At 33.8% G+C, this 22182-nt stretch overlaps 1 protein-coding gene across 1 annotated transcript; it reads right to left on the reverse strand.

Moving 5' to 3' along the window:
- Positions 1-272: 272 nt before the first annotated feature.
- LOC139486114 (transmembrane protein 33-like) lies at positions 273-19022 on the reverse strand. The gene is made up of 8 exons (XM_071270824.1): positions 18905-19022; positions 16383-16498; positions 15453-15547; positions 14302-14486; positions 13012-13079; positions 7088-7221; positions 5916-5999; positions 273-4394 (listed from the first exon to the last, which is right to left on the reverse strand). The coding sequence occupies exons 2-8, from the start codon at positions 16494-16496 to the stop codon at positions 4265-4267; spliced, it is 810 nt and encodes a 269-aa protein (XP_071126925.1). The 5' UTR covers positions 16497-16498; positions 18905-19022; the 3' UTR covers positions 273-4264.
- Between the last annotated feature and the right edge of the window lie 3160 nt (positions 19023-22182).

Below are 22182 nucleotides of genomic sequence, written 5' to 3' on the forward strand. Positions count from 1 at the left end.
TTATATTGGCATACTGTGAATTCATTTATTTTCATGGGTCACAAGCAGTCATTGTGTATTAAACTTCACCAAGAGTACATTATACATGATGCATTATGTGTGTACTGAGAAAATGTTAAAAATTGCATTGAAGGCTATTTCAAAATCAAATAGGAATGCATGTTAATCTTTTGGGTTGATTTTTGTTGTTGTTGGGTTGCAGTCTCATTCATGTATACATTGCACCTTTTTTTTTATCTAAATAAAACAAGACAGTAACATATACACATAACTGGTAGAAAAGATGTTTTAATTGAATTGTTCAAGCATCCATTGAAAGGACTAGATTTTTAAACATAAATATATTTAACATCGTTTACTCTCATAAAGACTTGTTACAATATATGAAAAGTTTGAAAATTAAATTAAAAAAACAATGAATTTGTCCTGTTCTCACTAGGACAGTAAAGGTCAGTCTTTTCCACATCTGTTTACAATGAAAATCTGGTTAGCATACACCATACATATAAAACTTAATTGTTTCAAATATTTTCAAGAAAAAAAGGTGACATTTTAAATCAAAAATGTGATCATTTCCAAATATTTTGGAAAGACATAAATGTTATTGATTTGACCAAGTCTCTTTCTCTCTCTTCCTCCTCATTGTCATGTTCTAATGTTATTAAAATAACTCAATGTTAAAAGTATGATTGCCTATTATTCAAGTGGCAAATATTAAACATGTTTATTGATAAATGCATATTCAGAATAATCTTATTATTGTGATGTCATAGTTGAGAAATAAATAACTTTCCTTCAGAGGAAAAACTATCATGGAAAGAGAATTTGTTCAGGAAACACTAGAATAATTAACCATGTGATCACTAAAAAGACCAGGAAGTAAATGTCAATGTGATCACTAAAAAGACCAGGATGTAAATGACAATGTGACCACTAAAAAGACCAGGATGTAAATGACCATGTGATCACTAAAAAGACCAGGATGTAAATGTCAATGTGATCACTAAAAAGACCAGGATGTCAATGTCAATGTGATCACTAAAAAGACCAGGCCTCACGGTCATAAAACTTTCGAGCATGATTTTTGTACTCAGACTCGAAAATCAACCAATCAAACTGCTGCATTTCATGTTTCGAGCATGATTTTTGTGCTCCGAGCACTGATCAAAGTTTTATGCCTTCAAGGCCTTGATGTAAATGACCATGTGATCACTAAAAAGACCAGGATGTAAATGACCGTGTGATCACTAAAAAGACCAGGATGTAAATGATCATGTGATCACTAAAAAGACCAGGATGTAAATGTCAATGTGATCACTAAAAAGACCAGGATGTAAATGACAATGTGATCACTAAAAAGACCAGGATGTAAATGACCATGTGATCACTTAAAAGTCCAGGATGTAAATGACCACGTAATCACTAAAAAGACCAGGATGTAAATGACCATGTGATCACTAAAAAGACCAGGATGTAAATGTCAGTGTGATCACTAAAAAGACCAGGATGTAAATGACAATGTGATCACTAAAAAGACCAGGATGTAAATGACAATGTGATCACTAAAAAGACCAGTATGTAAATGTCAATGTCATCACTAAAAAGACCAGGATGTAAATGACCATGTGATCACTAAAAAGACCAGGATGTAAATGACCACGTGATCACTAAAAAGACCAGGATGTAAATGACCACGTGATCACTAAAAAGACCAGGATGTAAATGACAATGTGATCAATAAAAAGACCAATGCTAATTCTATTGGTGTAAATGCCGTTTCTAATTGAGAATATTATAAAATTGCTTCATAAGATTAATGTCAGTGGTCTCCCTTTTACACTGTATCTATAATATTGATTGATTGATTGTTGGTGTTTGAAAACCACTTTTAAGCGCCACTTTTTGGCTATTTCGTGGTGGTTAGGTTTTTTTTGGTGGAGGAAGCTGGAGTGCCCAATGAAAATCACTGACCTTTGATAGGAAAACTAACAATCACAGTCAATTAAGATTGGAGTCTAGTGCACCCCCATGAGCTGAGTTCTAACTCACAACCTCAGTGTTGACCTGCTAGTGATTATTGTAGTAGAAATACTTGGATCACTTGGCCACTGAGGCCCCTACACTGTATCTAGATGTTTCCTTGGTATTGCTACCTCACTACAATTGTAGCGTGTTGTATAAATTCAGCATTGAAAATTATCTATCTTTATAAAAATATATACACAACAACATAGTTACATTAGTGTCTTTGCCTACTGTGAGAAATTAACTACTAATATTTAACTGTCACTGTAAACAAAAACAATTCACAAGAAGTTTATAAATACATTATATTGCACACCTATATACATGTATCTGAAAACAGCTCAGACCTAAATATTTCACAAAGTTTAGTAAGCAAACATCACTTTCCAAATATATTGTGAATTTATTTATTTTTTTGGGTATCAGTTTTCCTGGATTAAGGAAAACGTGCATGTTCGTGGTTATTTCGTGGTTTTGCAGAAACCTGCACACATGCCTACTGAAAAATTTGTCATTCTTTGAACATTTAATTTCTTGGTTTTACTGTTCCCACGAAATTCCACGAAAAATTGAAATCCAATGAAAAATACTGAATCCACAGTAGTTTGTTTATCACTGTAACATCTATGATATACAATATTACACTGAATAATATAATAAATAACCAAGTTTACTAACACAATGATTTCGATGCAGCAACTTTGAAGGAGTAAATTTCAATTTTAAGAGTATTTCTGTCAAAAGGACAATACCAATAAGAGTTCTCAAGTCAGAGAAAAAAATGTCTACCATTATCTTACAATAATGAAATTGTTTACTACAAAAGAAAAAAGCAATTACAAATTTTTTTTAAAGCATATTTTATTGTTCAAAATGACATGGATCAGACACAAGTTTTACAACTTACTTATGTCTCAAAAAGTGAAAAATAAAAATGCATCTGCTTGTGAAAAAATGAACTACACAAATAATGATGGTTGGTCCTTATGGTAAATTATGATGTTATAACATTAATACCTGCACTGCTCCCAAAAAATAGAGTGAACATTTCAAGATGGACACCAAAAAACCATTGTGTCAGCAAATGTGGGTAAACATATCTAGGGGTTTTTGTCATAAGCAATCTTAAAACTCAAATTGTTGTAAGTTATACTGAATAAATGTTTCTTCATTAAATAGATATTGATCTGTTACTCATCACTATACACTTACAAACCAAACAAATTCTCATTATTGGCTAGGTGTGATATAAAAAACCTATTCTAATGCAATTATTTTGTATCAATGGTTCTGATTGGATGACAGTTAGCGTAAAATTCTCTATCTCCTTGTCTATAACTAAGGTAGACGACATTTTGAATTGCTGAATGTATTGACATGTAATTTCTACAATAATAAGCCAAAAAACTCACATGTTGCACCTAAAAATCTTCTTTTTATCAAATTTTTTCACATTCTGAAGCGGCACAGAAGCTAGAAACGCACCGGTGTTAATGTTTGACCTCGGTAGCATACCTATGACTTCACCTAGTGTAGGGACCAGAGAAGATAACATCTTTTCGCGGGATTTTCTTTAATGAAGATTTTACACTGAAATAATGATTGAAATTTTATTATGAACTTGTTTTGCATTAGAACAGAGATAACTGTATTGTATTTGGAGCTTTGCAAACCATCGGTAGTTTTATTGTCGCAAATACCCGTTTACCTGTCTATGCTACGCGTCGCCAGGTAAACTAAATTTGCGACAGTAAAACTACCCATGGACGTCCTTAAAGCTTCAAATACAATACAGTTATCTCTTAATTAGACAACTTTTGGATTTCAAAATTATAAGAGAACAGACATGGATAATCTTAGGTATAGGGCATAAAACAGTGAAAACTTGTTCCAAATAAAAATGATTTACATGTTTTCAGCTACAAAAAGACAAATTTTTCATTGGTAATGTTACAAAAATCCCCTATTTTCTGACAGTACAGTATTTTTGTTATTAATTTGTTTTTAGAGTATGAAATACTAAAGCTTATTATTAATTAAAGAAAATATTTTACTCCAATATTTTGGAAAACATAAAATAGTCACAAATTACTATGACAACATATCACAAATCCTTCTCTTAATGTTCACATCCATTACAATCCTCTTCTGATACATCTGAACACAATATCTTATTTTCAAACAGAACACACTCTGTACTTCCTGTCCAACATTCTCACCTTCTGATTGGAGATCACTTCTATGCTACAGTAGGAGCCAGCCTTGAAACAAAAGCTGTGATCTTGGTTAACATGTTCCTCACCATAGCTGGACACTGAGGCTTGTTACATAAATATTCTATACTTACTCTTAGTTCATGGAACAGAGTCCTACAAAACAACAAGAAAACTTTAAGAACTGAATAACTATCATATGAATTAACATTTGCAGCTTTTTAAAGTAATGACATGCTATGAAAACCTTATATTTCAGCATAATAACATGTATTGTTTGGTTGCTTGCTATTTCAAGCTTTTGTATACCTTCTATAGATTTTTATTCTTAACAACTTTTATACCAATAGATTCTTTGATTGTTTTGTCAATCAAAATCTACTGAAGCAGTATGCAAAACACATTTTGGTAGTGATGATGATTTTTATGATCCATTTATGGGCATTATGTTTTATTGTCTGTGCCTCCGTTCGTCAGTTCGTTCATCTGTCTGTGCATCTGTTTGTTCATCTGTCCGTCCATGCGCCTGTCCCGCTTCAGGTTTAAGTTTTTGGTCAAGGTAGTTTTTGATGAAGTTGAAGTCCAATCAACTTGAAACTTGGTACACATGTTTCTTATGATATGATCTTTCTAATTTAAATACCAAATTAGAGTTTTTCTCCCAATTTCGTGGTCCATTGAAAATAGAAAATGATAGTGCGGATGGTGCATCCATGTACTAGGGACACATTCTTGTAATCTATGTATCGTCGCTGTTACGCAAAAACCTCGTATCTAAGGTTTTGATAATTTTACACAAGGCACTAGTAAAAACTGAAATATTTTTATCGATTATTTAGAATTAAATATGTATGTTCGACTGTATGCGAAAATATCTTATCTTCTAACCAATCAATGACCAAGACGAGCAAAAATATCTGCACCTATATTGTATTTTCAAAGCTTTTCATTATTTTTAAGCTAATATATTAGCTTTGGCTAATATATTAGCGTTGAGAACCTAAAATTGATAAAACTTTACCTGTTATAATGTCAGCTGCCGTGCAAAGGGTTTTTCTTTTGAGATTAGATATTTTCGCCAAAAAAAAAAGTCTCACCAATCCGACTATACTTTTTCGTCACATGTCAGAATTCAGATAAATGATTGGTTAGAAGATCAGATATTTTCGCATACAGTGGAACATACATATTTAATCCTAAATAATCGATAAAAAGATTTCCGCAAAAAATTGAGATACAAGGTTTTTGCATAACAGCAACAGTATCCTTTTCATAAATAAAAAAAAATAAAAAATCTCTTTACCCATGAATTCTATGAAAATTGGTATCCAAATAATTATGAATCCACAGTACGAATAAATAATAAAATTTTAAATACATTTATACTCACACATTTATATCAAATCATGCTATATTTTACAATGAGTTGTTACTAAATGTACTACATAAAGCTGTCTTAAAACTAAAATGTATATTACACTACAGTTTGTTATGATGTTTCTGAGAATACACAATACACATTCTTTTGTCAGAAGTCTGAAGCTTTGCCACATATCTTTAATTTATATTTCTGCAACATGTAAAAAGGGAGATAACAATAATTTTTCTAACCATGTTCATGTTTCTGATTGCAGTTATCTCCCCTTCCATCACACACTAATAATTGACTTAATTTACCTGCAATATGGGTTTCTCCTGGAAGAATATCTTAGAAGAAGAAATCTGTAGTAGATGATTGGTAAGAACAAGGAACATTTACCACTGCAATACAAATGTATATCAATGGTGCATGATTAATCAAACAAACAATTCTGGTATGGTACAAATGGTAAAAAAAAAAAAAAAACACTTTATTTTATAAAACCTTATGGAAATGCTTGAATTTTGTATACTGTTTGAGTTATTTAAAATCAGGAAAAAATAAATAAATTTATTTAAAACAGGAGCCTCATGCCTTTGTTAGTCTTGTATTATTTTTAATTTTAGTTTCTTGTGTACAATTTGAGTTTAGTATGGCGTTCATTATCACTGAACTAGTATATATATTTATTTAGGGGCCAGCTGAAGGACGCCTCCGGGTGGAGGTGTTTCTCGCTTCATTGAAGACCTATTGATGACCTTATACTGTTCTATGGTTGGGTTGTTGTCTCTTTGACACATTCCCCATTTCCATTCTTAATTTTACTTGGCGATAAACATACTTTTGTAATGACATTTGTTCTTGTTGCTTTGTTTTAGTAGGAAAAGAGTAATAACCATTGTGTCTACATACAATTAAAAATATGCTATACATGTATGATAGCCAAGGAGTTCCTTGTACTAATGCAAAATTAAACCTATGTAACATTTTCAATGGTAAGAACTTCTGCTGTTTTAGTTGAGCAAGAAAGATACAGGTTTTCTAGAATATTGATACTTTAGGTCTTTATGCGCCTGTCTCAAGTCAGGAGCCTAGGATTTTTCATTGGTTGTCTACCAAATTTGATTTTTAAATATTGTATTAAGCATAAATCTGTTTTTTAATTGAATTGTTTCATATTTTTACATGACTTTTAAAGTTTACATCACCATACAAAATTTGTTCATTCTTAAAGGTGTATGGTGACCTAAAGACAGTCATCAATTAGTCTCCCTTGGAAAGCTGCCTCATTGACAATCATACCACATCTCATTTTATATCATAATACTTGAAATAGCTGATTTATACCTTCAAAATGTTAAGAAAATACAATATAACCCTGTTAAAGTCCATGAGTCAAATGCCTCAAACCTACAGAAAATTTGGATTAACCTTAAGGAATCATCCGTTTCCATTTCCATAGTTTCTTTTTCATATTAAAAACACTTACGTAAATGTCATTAAAAAGACAGCTGGCATAATAAATATCTCGGTACAGGCTATAAATCTCAATATACTGACTTGTTGAGCCTGTAGTTTGGTTATCATATTTCTGACAAACTGAATGGACTGTGGACCCATAACCTGTGAAGAAAAACAATAATAACAGTTAATAATAGCTTAAAATTATTTAAAATTTAACAATGCAATAACATTAGATTTGTTTTTCAGAGAAGTTATTTATTCAAACTAAAATCTATTCAAAACTTGCACACTGGTTTTTGAGACTACATGTATTTATATCATTATTTTATCACCAAATAATTAACAAAGGAACAGTTTTTGACAATTTTATTATCCACAGCGGCGATCAGAATCTTCCTATTGTTGCCGACGCGCCGGGAAGCAGTAACCTCCAACTATGGCCAGGTTGGAAGAGAAGCCTTGCGAAGTGGTAGGAACCATGGGAAGTTCGTCCTATTAGATGCCAAGCCTTTAGAACAATTTCATTTATCATATAATAGTAAAACGAACTCAAGTTACATTGTATACAAACTTTAATTTTCTATATTTATCTTATCTATTTATAACTCTGTATTGCTACTTTCACTTTTCATTGTTTCTCTCACCATGACGACGTCAAATTCAATGCACCACTTTGAGTACTTCAGGGGCTCAATTTCTGTATAAAAATTGTCCTGATGAAGCCTGCCTTGCAGGCGAAACATGTAGACATAGATAATAAAATTGCAGATCTTTTGAAGTGTTGTTGTCAATTTTAATTATTATTTAAGGATTGCATTCATTTGCATGATTTGACAACCCGGCATACCAAGGTATCCACTTCAGGGACTCTACCAAAACGATTTCACAGGCGTTGGTTCACCTCGCGGAATTTAATTTATTATTTAATCGTGAACCCCTGCATCCGAAAGGAACCGCCAAGCTAACAGCGCCGATCTACAGGCCACCAGCATATACATGGACCAAGGAATATTCCATACTTACAACGAAATAACAACTGAATCAAGATGACCAAGATGTCCGATACCACCTATACATCTATAAATGATAGCAGATATAAATGATTGCAGAAGAAACGTACCACGGGCGCCGATCTTAAATGAACTAGGAATTCACAACTATGCTATTATACAGACCAACTACTGCAGACGATCCAAAAATTATATAGTCACCAAATAATTAACAAAGGAACAGTTTTTGACAATTTTATTATCCACAGCGGCGATCAGAATCTTCCTATTGTTGCCGACGCGCCGGGAAGCAGTAACCTCCAACTATGGCCAGGTTGGAAGAGAAGCCTTGCGAAGTGGTAGGAACCATGGGAAGTTCGTCCTATTAGATGCCAAGCCTTTAGAACAATTTCATTTATCATATAATAGTAAAACGAACTCAAGTTACATTGTATACAAACTTTAATTTTCTATATTTATCTTATCTATTTATAACTCTGTATTGCTACTTTCACTTTTCATTGTTTCTCTCACCATGACGACGTCAAATTCAATGCACCACTTTGAGTACTTCAGGGGCTCAATTTCTGTATAAAAATTGTCCTGATGAAGCCTGCCTTGCAGGCGAAACATGTAGACATAGATAATAAAATTGCAGATCTTTTGAAGTGTTGTTGTCAATTTTAATTATTATTTAAGGATTGCATTCATTTGCATGATTTGACAACCCGGCATACCAAGGTATCCACTTCAGGGACTCTACCAAAACGATTTCACAGGCGTTGGTTCACCTCGCGGAATTTAATTTATTATTTAATCGTGAACCCCTGCATCCGAAAGGAACCGCCAAGCTAACAGCGCCGATCTACAGGCCACCAGCATATACATGGACCAAGGAATATTCCATACTTACAACGAAATAACAACTGAATCAAGATGACCAAGATGTCCGATACCACCTATACATCTATAAATGATAGCAGATATAAATGATTGCAGAAGAAACGTACCACGGGCGCCGATCTTAAATGAACTAGGAATTCACAACTATGCTATTATACAGACCAACTACTGCAGACGATCCAAAAATTATATAGTCACCAAATAATTAACAAAGGAACAGTTTTTGACAATTTTATTATCCACAGCGGCGATCAGAATCTTCCTATTGTTGCCGACGCGCCGGGAAGCAGTAACCTCCAACTATGGCCAGGTTGGAAGAGAAGCCTTGCGAAGTGGTAGGAACCATGGGAAGTTCGTCCTATTAGATGCCAAGCCTTTAGAACAATTTCATTTATCATATAATAGTAAAACGAACTCAAGTTACATTGTATACAAACTTTAATTTTCTATATTTATCTTATCTATTTATAACTCTGTATTGCTACTTTCACTTTTCATTGTTTCTCTCACCATGACGACGTCAAATTCAATGCACCACTTTGAGTACTTCAGGGGCTCAATTTCTGTATAAAAATTGTCCTGATGAAGCCTGCCTTGCAGGCGAAACATGTAGACATAGATAATAAAATTGCAGATCTTTTGAAGTGTTGTTGTCAATTTTAATTATTATTTAAGGATTGCATTCATTTGCATGATTTGACAACCCGGCATACCAAGGTATCCACTTCAGGGACTCTACCAAAACGATTTCACAGGCGTTGGTTCACCTCGCGGAATTTAATTTATTATTTAATCGTGAACCCCTGCATCCGAAAGGAACCGCCAAGCTAACAGCGCCGATCTACAGGCCACCAGCATATACATGGACCAAGGAATATTCCATACTTACAACGAAATAACAACTGAATCAAGATGACCAAGATGTCCGATACCACCTATACATCTATAAATGATAGCAGATATAAATGATTGCAGAAGAAACGTACCACGGGCGCCGATCTTAAATGAACTAGGAATTCACAACTATGCTATTATACAGACCAACTACTGCAGACGATCCAAAAATTATATAGTCACCAAATAATTAACAAAGGAACAGTTTTTGACAATTTTATTATCCACAGCGGCGATCAGAATCTTCCTATTGTTGCCGACGCGCCGGGAAGCAGTAACCTCCAACTATGGCCAGGTTGGAAGAGAAGCCTTGCGAAGTGGTAGGAACCATGGGAAGTTCGTCCTATTAGATGCCAAGCCTTTAGAACAATTTCATTTATCATATAATAGTAAAACGAACTCAAGTTACATTGTATACAAACTTTAATTTTCTATATTTATCTTATCTATTTATAACTCTGTATTGCTACTTTCACTTTTCATTGTTTCTCTCACCATGACGACGTCAAATTCAATGCACCACTTTGAGTACTTCAGGGGCTCAATTTCTGTATAAAAATTGTCCTGATGAAGCCTGCCTTGCAGGCGAAACATGTAGACATAGATAATAAAATTGCAGATCTTTTGAAGTGTTGTTGTCAATTTTAATTATTATTTAAGGATTGCATTCATTTGCATGATTTGACAACCCGGCATACCAAGGTATCCACTTCAGGGACTCTACCAAAACGATTTCACAGGCGTTGGTTCACCTCGCGGAATTTAATTTATTATTTAATCGTGAACCCCTGCATCCGAAAGGAACCGCCAAGCTAACAGCGCCGATCTACAGGCCACCAGCATATACATGGACCAAGGAATATTCCATACTTACAACGAAATAACAACTGAATCAAGATGACCAAGATGTCCGATACCACCTATACATCTATAAATGATAGCAGATATAAATGATTGCAGAAGAAACGTACCACGGGCGCCGATCTTAAATGAACTAGGAATTCACAACTATGCTATTATACAGACCAACTACTGCAGACGATCCAAAAATTATATAGTCACCAAATAATTAACAAAGGAACAGTTTTTGACAATTTTATTATCCACAGCGGCGATCAGAATCTTCCTATTGTTGCCGACGCGCCGGGAAGCAGTAACCTCCAACTATGGCCAGGTTGGAAGAGAAGCCTTGCGAAGTGGTAGGAACCATGGGAAGTTCGTCCTATTAGATGCCAAGCCTTTAGAACAATTTCATTTATCATATAATAGTAAAACGAACTCAAGTTACATTGTATACAAACTTTAATTTTCTATATTTATCTTATCTATTTATAACTCTGTATTGCTACTTTCACTTTTCATTGTTTCTCTCACCATGACGACGTCAAATTCAATGCACCACTTTGAGTACTTCAGGGGCTCAATTTCTGTATAAAAATTGTCCTGATGAAGCCTGCCTTGCAGGCGAAACATGTAGACATAGATAATAAAATTGCAGATCTTTTGAAGTGTTGTTGTCAATTTTAATTATTATTTAAGGATTGCATTCATTTGCATGATTTGACAACCCGGCATACCAAGGTATCCACTTCAGGGACTCTACCAAAACGATTTCACAGGCGTTGGTTCACCTCGCGGAATTTAATTTATTATTTAATCGTGAACCCCTGCATCCGAAAGGAACCGCCAAGCTAACAGCGCCGATCTACAGGCCACCAGCATATACATGGACCAAGGAATATTCCATACTTACAACGAAATAACAACTGAATCAAGATGACCAAGATGTCCGATACCACCTATACATCTATAAATGATAGCAGATATAAATGATTGCAGAAGAAACGTACCACGGGCGCCGATCTTAAATGAACTAGGAATTCACAACTATGCTATTATACAGACCAACTACTGCAGACGATCCAAAAATTATATAGTCACCAAATAATTAACAAAGGAACAGTTTTTGACAATTTTATTATCCACAGCGGCGATCAGAATCTTCCTATTGTTGCCGACGCGCCGGGAAGCAGTAACCTCCAACTATGGCCAGGTTGGAAGAGAAGCCTTGCGAAGTGGTAGGAACCATGGGAAGTTCGTCCTATTAGATGCCAAGCCTTTAGAACAATTTCATTTATCATATAATAGTAAAACGAACTCAAGTTACATTGTATACAAACTTTAATTTTCTATATTTATCTTATCTATTTATAACTCTGTATTGCTACTTTCACTTTTCATTGTTTCTCTCACCATGACGACGTCAAATTCAATGCACCACTTTGAGTACTTCAGGGGCTCAATTTCTGTATAAAAATTGTCCTGATGAAGCCTGCCTTGCAGGCGAAACATGTAGACATAGATAATAAAATTGCAGATCTTTTGAAGTGTTGTTGTCAATTTTAATTATTATTTTAATATGTTAAAACATCAGTTTTATAGCATCATAAACAGATTCTGCTCAAACTGATGCTGGATGCTGCTGAAAATATTAGTGAGATCTGAGCTTATGTTCATGCTGAAGACCTAAATAGGATTTTGATTTGAAGAATAGCAATACAATAGACAACTTTCGAGTTTGATGCATTTCTATCCAAAATTTGATTTTAGTGAACATCATTCAAGCGTTTAGAGGCATCGTCACTTCCTTTCAATGTTGAGTGTGTGGTTGAAAAACTAGGATGCTATATTGCAGGATTTATTTGGCATATTTAACTCTCATAATTATCAATCAGCACTGCTGTCATTAGGGAATAGCGATCAAGTACCTACATGACAAACATTATTTCTAGGTTATCGTGCACAATGACGATCACTAAGACGCTTGATGAATGTTTATAGTACAGGGATACAGGCAATCCCCACTATCTGGTAAAGCATGTCACTTAGGCGTGCATATTTGATGAGTTTTTTCCGGCGACAGACAAACTTGAATGTTGTCTATTAAGAAACAAGAAATGAGCTGTCAAATTGGCAACAAAACTGTATTTTGAAAGACCATTTCTGGTTTTTTTCCGAACCTTTCACATTCTATGCTTATTTTCCAATCTATCAAGGACCTCAACTCCTGTCACCTTCCCACCATTCAGAAAAACAGGATGAAAATATCTAAAAACCAACACATATTTTATGGATTTATATATCAAATCATAAATATACTTACATTCAAAATCATTACTGTAAAGTTACATGCATGTAACACTGCATACAAGCAAATCGGAATTAGAGACACTAAACAAACGTTAAGAATAACAATATATAAATTGTTTGTATAAAACTTCATGAAAGAAATTCAAAATGTTAAATATTGATATTTTCAAGTCTTTCATTTTTCACTCTTTTTTTTAAAACTCGAGGGAAGATTTTTACTAAAATTTATCCATGAAAGTATTTATATATTTAAACTTTCTTTATGCATTTCATATAAACCATAAATTTTATGCATTCACATATACATGTACATGTAAAGCAGTATCTTTTTACCCTTCCAGAGCACCAGAAATCCATCCTGGTTTGTAATGGGGTTTGTGTTGCTAAGTCTTTAGTTTTTCATGTTGTGGTATGTATACTGTTTCTTTCATCATTTTTCGCCATGGTGTTGTTGGTTTATTTTCCACTTATAAATTTAAATATCCTTTTGGTATAGTTTGCCTCTCTTTCATAGACTGTATTCTTTTATAGACCTCTCTTAAACTGAATTTTACTGTGCATATTGTTATGGGTTTACTTTTCTACATTGGCTAGAGGTATAGAGGAGGGTTGAGATCTCAAAAAAACATGCTTAAACCCCGTCATATTTTTGCGCTTGTCCCAAGTCATGAGCCTCTGGCCCTTGTTAGTCTTGTATATTTTTAATTTTAGATTCTTGTGTATAATTTGGAGTTTAGTATGACGTCCATTATCACTGAACTAGTATATTATATTTGTTTTGAGGCCAGCTGAAGGACGCCTCCAGGTGCGGGAGTTTCTCTCTGCATTGAAGACCTATTGGTGACCTTCTGCTGTTGTCTGTTCTATAGTTGGGTTGTTGTCTCTTTGACACATTCCCCATTTCCATTCTCAACTTCATATTCGAAAAACAGGTTCAACCCACCATTTTTTTTCTTAGAATGTCCTAAACCAAGTCAGGAAAATGGTCATTGTTATATTATAGTTTGTTTCTGTGTGTGTTGCATTTTAGTGTTGTGTTTCTATTGTCATAGTTTTCATCTTATATTTGATGTGCTTCCTTCAATTTTAGTTTGTAACCCGGATTTGTTTTTTTCTCAATCGATTTCTGAATTTCGAATAGGGGTATACTACTGTTGCCTTTATTTAATTAAAATTAAGAATGTCCCCCCCAGGTTGTCATTTGTGTAACAATTTGCTGCATTTTAAACTTTCACTGGTAATTTGTCTGAGCATTTCTTGTTGTAATTTGAAAGTGACAACTTCTGATGATGAAAAAGGATACTTGTTAATGGATAGCTGTTCATAAACATGAGAGAATAAATCAAATAATGGCAGCTGTCTTCTGCTAACAAGAGGGATAAAAACTGTCTGTTCAGTTGAAAGTTTGGTAATCGTTGATGAAGTCTCAGTGCACTTGTTGCAGCATTACTGATCAATGCTCGCTGATAAAATCCATATGGGCCACCACTGAAAATATAAAGTCTAAAGTCAAATACAAATGTTTGATAAAAAAAATAAGACAGAATAGACATGTACAGTAGTTGTTGTGTGGTTATGTAGTTCCTAAAAAAAAGTGTTTGATAAAAAAAATAGGACAAAATAGACATATTACAGTAGTTGTTGTCTGGTTATGTAGTTCCTAAAAAAAAGTGTTTGATAAAAAAAAATAGGACAAAATAGACATATGTACAGTAGTTGTTGTCTGGTTATGTACATGTAGTTCCTACATGTTTCTCGTTTCACATTTTTATATAGATTAGACCGTTGGTTTTCCCGTTTGAATGGTTTACAGTAGTAATTTTTGGGGCCCTTTATAGCATGCTGTTCGGTGTGAGCCAAGGCTCCGTGTTGAAGGCTGTACCTTGACCTATAATGGTTTACTTTTATAAATTGTTATTTGGATGGAGAGTTGTCTCTTTGGCACTCATACCACATTTTCCTATATCTATATAAAAGATGGATCAACTTCAAGAATCCAACAATAAGAAACATATCATCTTAAATGATATAGGAACAATTTAAATTCTAATAATGTATAACTGTAGTACAATAATAACAACATATTCCATTGAGATTTTGATACCAAACCTGTTTATCTAGCAGAATGTTATCTTTTTCAAACTTTATATATATTGTGTACAGCAAAACATGTTTTTAGTAATAGCAGAAACAACTTTCTAAGACATTACATTAACTTTGTACTTGTCATGAGCAAGATGAGCAGAACAGGTACCTCAGGTGAAGCAGAAACTGCTTACCCGTCCAGAAAATCTGTGTTTGGCAACTTTTATTTTGTGGGGTTAGTATTGCTCAATCTTTAGTTTTCTGTGGACTGTTGTTTGTTTACCCCCTAGCCATAGTGTGGTCTTTCACTTTACACACTTATGATTTTTGATTATCTCCCTTATTGTATTAAATCAATAATGATATTACCCAACAAGTGGAAAGAAGAAGAGAAAAGTACAGATAATGGTAAAGATTCTTGTGGCCCACAGAGCTGATTCTATCTTCTTAGACATCATAAATGTCTGAAATAACAAAATATGCATATATATAATAATAACATCATATCATTTACACTGTTTTGTTGCATATCTTTAGACATATGTTTTATGTATGGTTTTTTTTATCATAATCATATATATGTTTTAAGTTTTTGTGGCAACACTATTTATGTGGCATGTCGCTATTTGTATTTTGTTAGGCATTCCCATGCAAGATTTTGTGGCAAGGCCATTTATGTGTTTTGTGTGGCGTCCATATATGTGTTTTGTGTGACATGTTCATGCATGTTTTTGTGGCAAGGCCATTTACATTATGTGTTTTGTGTGGCATTTCCATGCATGTTTTTGTGGCAAATCCCAATATGTGCTTCAAGTGACATGTCCATATATGTGTTTTGTTTGGCTTATCCAAAAAGTATTTTGTGGCATCCCCCATATTTGTATGTATAAATACTTGTCTGTCAAATTTGTACGCTTGATGTACAAATCAAATTTTCACCACTTCTTTATTTTAGTTTAAGCCCTTTCTAACCCATTTCACAATTCTATGATCAACTTGATGTAGAAAATAATGAAACATTCAAGTTTTACATATTCAAAACCATTTATATTCACATTATTTTTCCACTTGCTAAAGTCATGAAAATAAATCTTTTGCAGTTAGCAGTACTGGTATGTGACTTTTTAACAAATTCAATAATCATAAAGTCAACATCAACAATAACATGGCCATGCATTTACTATGAAAAATCTCCACCAAAAGTAATTATAAACTTAATTACTTTATTAAAGTGTTTGGCACATCCATGTTAGATCTACATTTTACATGTGATATAAATTTGTAACATGATTGACCTACCAATACAGAGCCACCAGTTTGTTGTCCTGCATTGCCTTCAGTATTACTGCCACTTCCTGTGGACCCACTTGATCCACTGCCTGTGGCCTCACTTGTGCCACTGTTATCAGCCATTTCTAAAAAAAGACAAAATAAAATTGAGAAAGGAAATGGTGAATATGTCAAAGCGACAACCACCCGACCATAGAGCAAACAACAGCCGAAGGCAACCAATGGGTCTTCAATGTAGCGAGAATTCCTGCACCCGTAGGTGTCCTTCAGTTGGCCCCTAAAATATGCATAATAGTACAGTGATAATGGACGTCATACTAAACTCCGAATTATACACAAGAAACTAAAATTTAAAATCATACAAGACTAACAAAGGCCAGAGGCTCCTGACTTGGGACAGGCGCAAAATTGCGGCGGGGTTAAACATGTTTATGAGATCTCAACCCTCCCCCTATACCTCTAGCCAATGTAGAAAAGAATACCTTGTAAATCACGTTAAATGTTTTACCGTTAAAAGGCTTCTATAATCTATAGTCCACAGTTTTATTCTCCAAAATTGAACCTGCCAGACAGGGGTGTGGACTATAAAGTAACAATAGGCAAGACAACCTTAAACCATCTTTTGATGTGATAACTACAAAATGTAATCAGTTATTATTTGTTCCATTTTGGTGTTTTCATACAGACTAATATGTTTTGTATTAGCTTAAGACCCTTCAAACATTAATGTGATAGATATGTATTAAACACAGTTTTACATAAGGATGGAACTGTTTTACTTTCAAAGTCATATTATGGCATGATATTATGGTGATATCTCTTACGTACGGATTTCGACTCTCATCAGGTTTTTTTCTTTTACACCCACTATTCAAACCTCCAGTTTAAACATACACAAGTTTCTACATTTTTTTGTGTGATTTAAACTTATTTTTACAATTGTGAAGTGGTGTTCTAGAATCATTAACAAGCAGTTTCAGCTTCTGTTTGATGATGGAAAACATGTTTTTCCAAGAAAATAAATACCACAATTGACAACACAAGATTTGAAATTACAAGTTTCATTTGACCTTTTCATACAGTAACAAAAAAAAATATTTTCTCTTAAATTTCGAGGGGAGAACATACACCTTATCACTATTTGTCCGCAAATACTGGACATCACACAGTTTTCCGTAAAATTTAGACGTCATAATACAAAATATCTGACGCCAGAATGGAAAAGTGATTTTGTTGTATGACGTCAATAGTTCGAGCAGGGCAGATTCTGGGGTCAGCCGGGATTAGCGATAAGGTGTATTGAGAAGGGGGTGTGAACTATGTACCAGTGTGAACCATACAAGCCTAATTACGATACTGTGGTTTCAAATATTCGTTGGATACCAATCCACCTTAATGCTATTTGTCCGCCATTACTGGACATCACACAGGTTCCCCTAAAATTTTGAGGTCATAATACAAAATATCTGACGCCACCATGAAAAAGAGATTGTTGTATGACGTCAACAGTTCAAGCGGGAACGATTCTGGCATAAGGCGGAATTAGCGATAAGGTGTATTTTCGTGGAATTCATTGTAACAGATGAACCACGAAATGTTCAACAAATAACAAATTTCATACAGTTTTATATATATCGACTGGCAAAACAATGAAATCAAAATATCCACGAAAATGCAAATTTTTATTCAATCCTCGAAAATTGGTATAAACGAAAATAATTGAATTTTGGATGTAACGCGTCTTCTGATTGGCTGACTTATTTTGTTATGAGTCCATAGACATAATTTAGTCATGTGACCGTGACGTCATCAACGTTTTTTCATGATTTTCTACGGTTTAAATTGGAATTTAGAATTAAATTATAAGAAATGACTGTTATATTTTTTCTGTCTATTCGAAATACACCTTATCGCTATTCCCGGCTGACCCGTCCGCTTGAACTTTTGACGTCAACAACAATCACTTTTCCATTGTGGCGTCAGACATTTTGTTTTATGACGTCAAAATTTTACGGGAACCTGTGTGATTTCCAGCAATGGCGGACAAATAGCGATAAGGTGTATAACATAAAAAATGTGGTGCACACTGTTAGATAACCCGCTACGTGCGTTATTCAGTGTGCACCAAATTTTTTATGTTATTTCTTCATAGACAGAAAAAATATTACAGTCATTCCTTAAATAAATGAATCCACAGTACCCTGTTTGTTTAGGTTTTTTTTATGAGACACATAATCTCTGTTGTACTCAACAATGCATTAGCTGCGAAAACGTAGCTCTATTGTCCTTTGAAAATTTTTTTTTGACATAGCTGTATGGTCCATAAAAAATCATCAAAAGGTCCTTTATTATTATGAGCTACGTTTTCGCAGCTAAACAATGGATATGACAAATTATAAAATATGGCTTTTTCTGAATTTACGGCTGCATAAATTTTTGAGTGTTAGTTTCAGTGATCACATTTTTTTTAAAATAAATCCTTTTTAATGGATATAGAAAATGTTAACTTTAAGATAAAAACCCTGAATTACCTTTTTAATATACTGATGATGTGTTTAAAACTGTTTAAAGCTTCTTATTCGTTCTAGAAATTCTGAAAACATATAAACTTTTTAATCTCTTCATTGGAGAGGTTTGAATGTTTAGAGTTATCTCTCTTTATTAGGGTGTGCTTCATTTCAAAATACCAGCGTATTATAAATAAATAATAAAATTCTTTATTAAAGCCTAAAGGGTACTAGATGTCAAATTCATGTTCACAGATTCGACTTAAATTCTCATATTAGATCTATAACAATGTACAACATTCATCCAAATTATAAAAAGTCTTAAAATAAAACAATTTACAGGGTATGGGCTCGATACTATGTAGCTTCGTTTCGTGTGTATTTTTAATTTGAGTTAGGAATGTTGAGAAATGAATTATCAATCGGTTAAAACCATTCATACAGTGGCACACAAAAATTTGACATGAATACGCAATTTCAAAGTTGTTCATGATTATATGATCTGGTGGGGGTTTCTTGATTGATTAACACATCAAACACACCCCGTCCTATACAAGTAGCATCACATGAGCTTTTAGTGATTAAACCTTTTATTTAAAAATAATGTTTTCATGTCTTATATGGTTTATTACTATCAAGTACAATGACCCTGACAGTCATATTTTCGGTATTATTTTAAATCCTTGGTTTCACTTTAGTTATGTGGTAACCCAGACTGAAACCCTGTTGAAATGAAGCAAATAAATCGAACTCTTTGTTACATTAGGTAAAAAAGCAAATTGGTATATTTGAATTAATAACATCTGTTTCTCATGAGTGGCGGATCCAGAACTTTTAGTAAAAAGGGGGGCTCCAGTCACGCTTTAGTTATTCCCTATATAGCAACCAAATTTTCCCCACGAAAGGGCATCCCCCCTCCCTGGATCCTCCTATGCTCATGGCCTTTAAAATTTAGGATTTTATGCATCTTACTTGAATTATAGTATGGAGCTTCGAGATAGTTGTAAAGTTTATAAAAACAGTCGTTTGTGGCAGGTTCAATTCGATCTTTTAAGATTAGAACATATTAAGCATAAATTACGTCGAAAAAAAAATCAATAGAAAGATAATAGATTGATCATTTTAAAGCATTTATTTGTATCTCTGCCCCGGAGATAGATAAAAAAAATCCACAAAACGGACAATAATTGCATCGGTTTTCAAGAGCTAAATTAGCAGCGCGTCATTGCGTAAACCCCTGAGGGTTTACGCAGTATATATTGGACGAGTGATGTAGTCTTTCGGAACACCGGATGTTATTCGGAACACTTCTGTTCTTTCCATGACCACCTTTCAAATACATGCGCAATAGCTATGACCACTTTTCAAATGCATGCGCAATAGCTTACTAATCTGTTGAATATGCATTAGCATCTTAAGTTGCTATAGAGATATTTTACGTATGATCTGAAATTTATATAATACTTTCTTGCACACGATTACAAGCTGCTAATATTAACCTACATGCGTAGTATTTTAATTAGTCAAACGATGTAACAAGCTGTGCTAGATATGAGATAAGATTTCATGTAAACAATGCGCTTTATATTCTGAACGAGAATAATTAAAAATAAAATCTTTAGAAAGAGTTTTACGTTAAGTGAAGATGTACATGTTGTTTATACTGAAATTAAAGGGAAGTCTTTCTTGCATATGATTAAATTACAGTTTGTTTTTTTTGTTAAATGTTGCAACTTTTATAAAAAAAAAATGGTTATTAAAAATAAAATTAAATAGATATTAAAAATGAAAAAATAAAATATTTTGAACGAGAACAATTAAAAATAAAATCTTTAAAAAAAGCATTAGCCCTTTTTGAAATTTTACGTCTAGGATAGACCAAGGACATGGGAATCATAAATACGTGCCTCAAATATGTGTAAAAACGAGGATTTTTCAAAAAAAACTTCGTTTATTGAAAATAACGTTAAAATTAATTATGAAAGTTATGTCCGTATCTATTTCATTAATATTGCAAATTTAAAGTTATTTTCTTTGTTTAAATATTGCAACATTATTTACTTTTTTTTTAAACAAGGAGGTCACATAATAACCTCTGAATCCTTTTCGTCATTAAAATGCGACTGATAAGTATAGATATTCAATATGAAAAGGGGGGAAATAACCGTGACAGAAATCTAAATCTAAAATTTGTTTTAAAAAAATACACATTTGACCATGCAGATGTAAGAAATGATACTTCAAGCAATGAAACTACGAATTAAATGTGCCACTTTCATTACGACTGATAATCTAAAAATGAATCATGCATGCATTTTTAGCAGACTTAACCAGGTCGGCGATAAGATATCGAATATAAAAAAGAAGATATGGTTTGGTGTCAATGAGACAACTATCTACAAGAAACCAAAATAACACAGAAGTACAAACTATGGGTCTCCGTACGGCCTTCAACAACAGACAAAGCACGTACCGCATAGTCGGCTATAAAAGGCCCCGAAAAGACAATGTAAAATAATCAGTCAAAAAAGAAAATTAACAAAGTCCGTATCATCGTATGCGTAACTTAGTTGCTCACCAGAGGAACGCTACGCAAGCATTTAAACCCGCGTTCCATAAGTCTGAAGTACGTCGAAAAGCAAAGGTATACGCTTGGTGAACGCTTTTCCTTCAGGAAAATTTTAATGAAACATAAACAATTTCATTCAGCTCAAGTGCATGTTTGTCAAGCGTATACCTGTAAACTGCACGTACATAATATACACTCTGCACGAGCGTTGAAAACGCTTCAGATAAGTTTGAGACACGTGAAGGGCACATTGCATACAAAAATACTCGTCGCCTTAAAGCTTTCATTTAGGAGAAGAAGTCCGATACGGGTGAAACTTCATCAAACCTACAGAAGATATTACACCCTCTCCAACCATGCAACATGGGACAAGACATAAAAGTACAGGAACTACTCCCATTAGTTTGAGCTGTACAAGATCTACAAAAATATCCCGCCTGCCTCAAAGGTGCATAGGATCGACCATGGTCCAGCACTAATGATACAAGTGTCAACCAGAGTTACAATGACGTGGTAGTAAGTCTTTAAAGGCCACCGAGCGGCCTCCAAAAATGAAAAAAAAACTCTATTTAGTCGGCTATTAAATGCCCCGACCATTACGATTTAAAAACAAAAATCAAACAAAACTAAATAGCCTTATTGATAACAAAATAATTTACGAAAAAAACTTGACTGACATGAATTATGAACAACAACCACTGTACTACATGTTCCTGGCTTTCGAATGGACATT

This window comes from Mytilus edulis, chromosome 8 (genome assembly GCF_963676685.1).
Source record: "Mytilus edulis chromosome 8, xbMytEdul2.2, whole genome shotgun sequence".
NCBI lineage: Eukaryota > Metazoa > Mollusca > Bivalvia > Mytilida > Mytilidae > Mytilus > Mytilus edulis.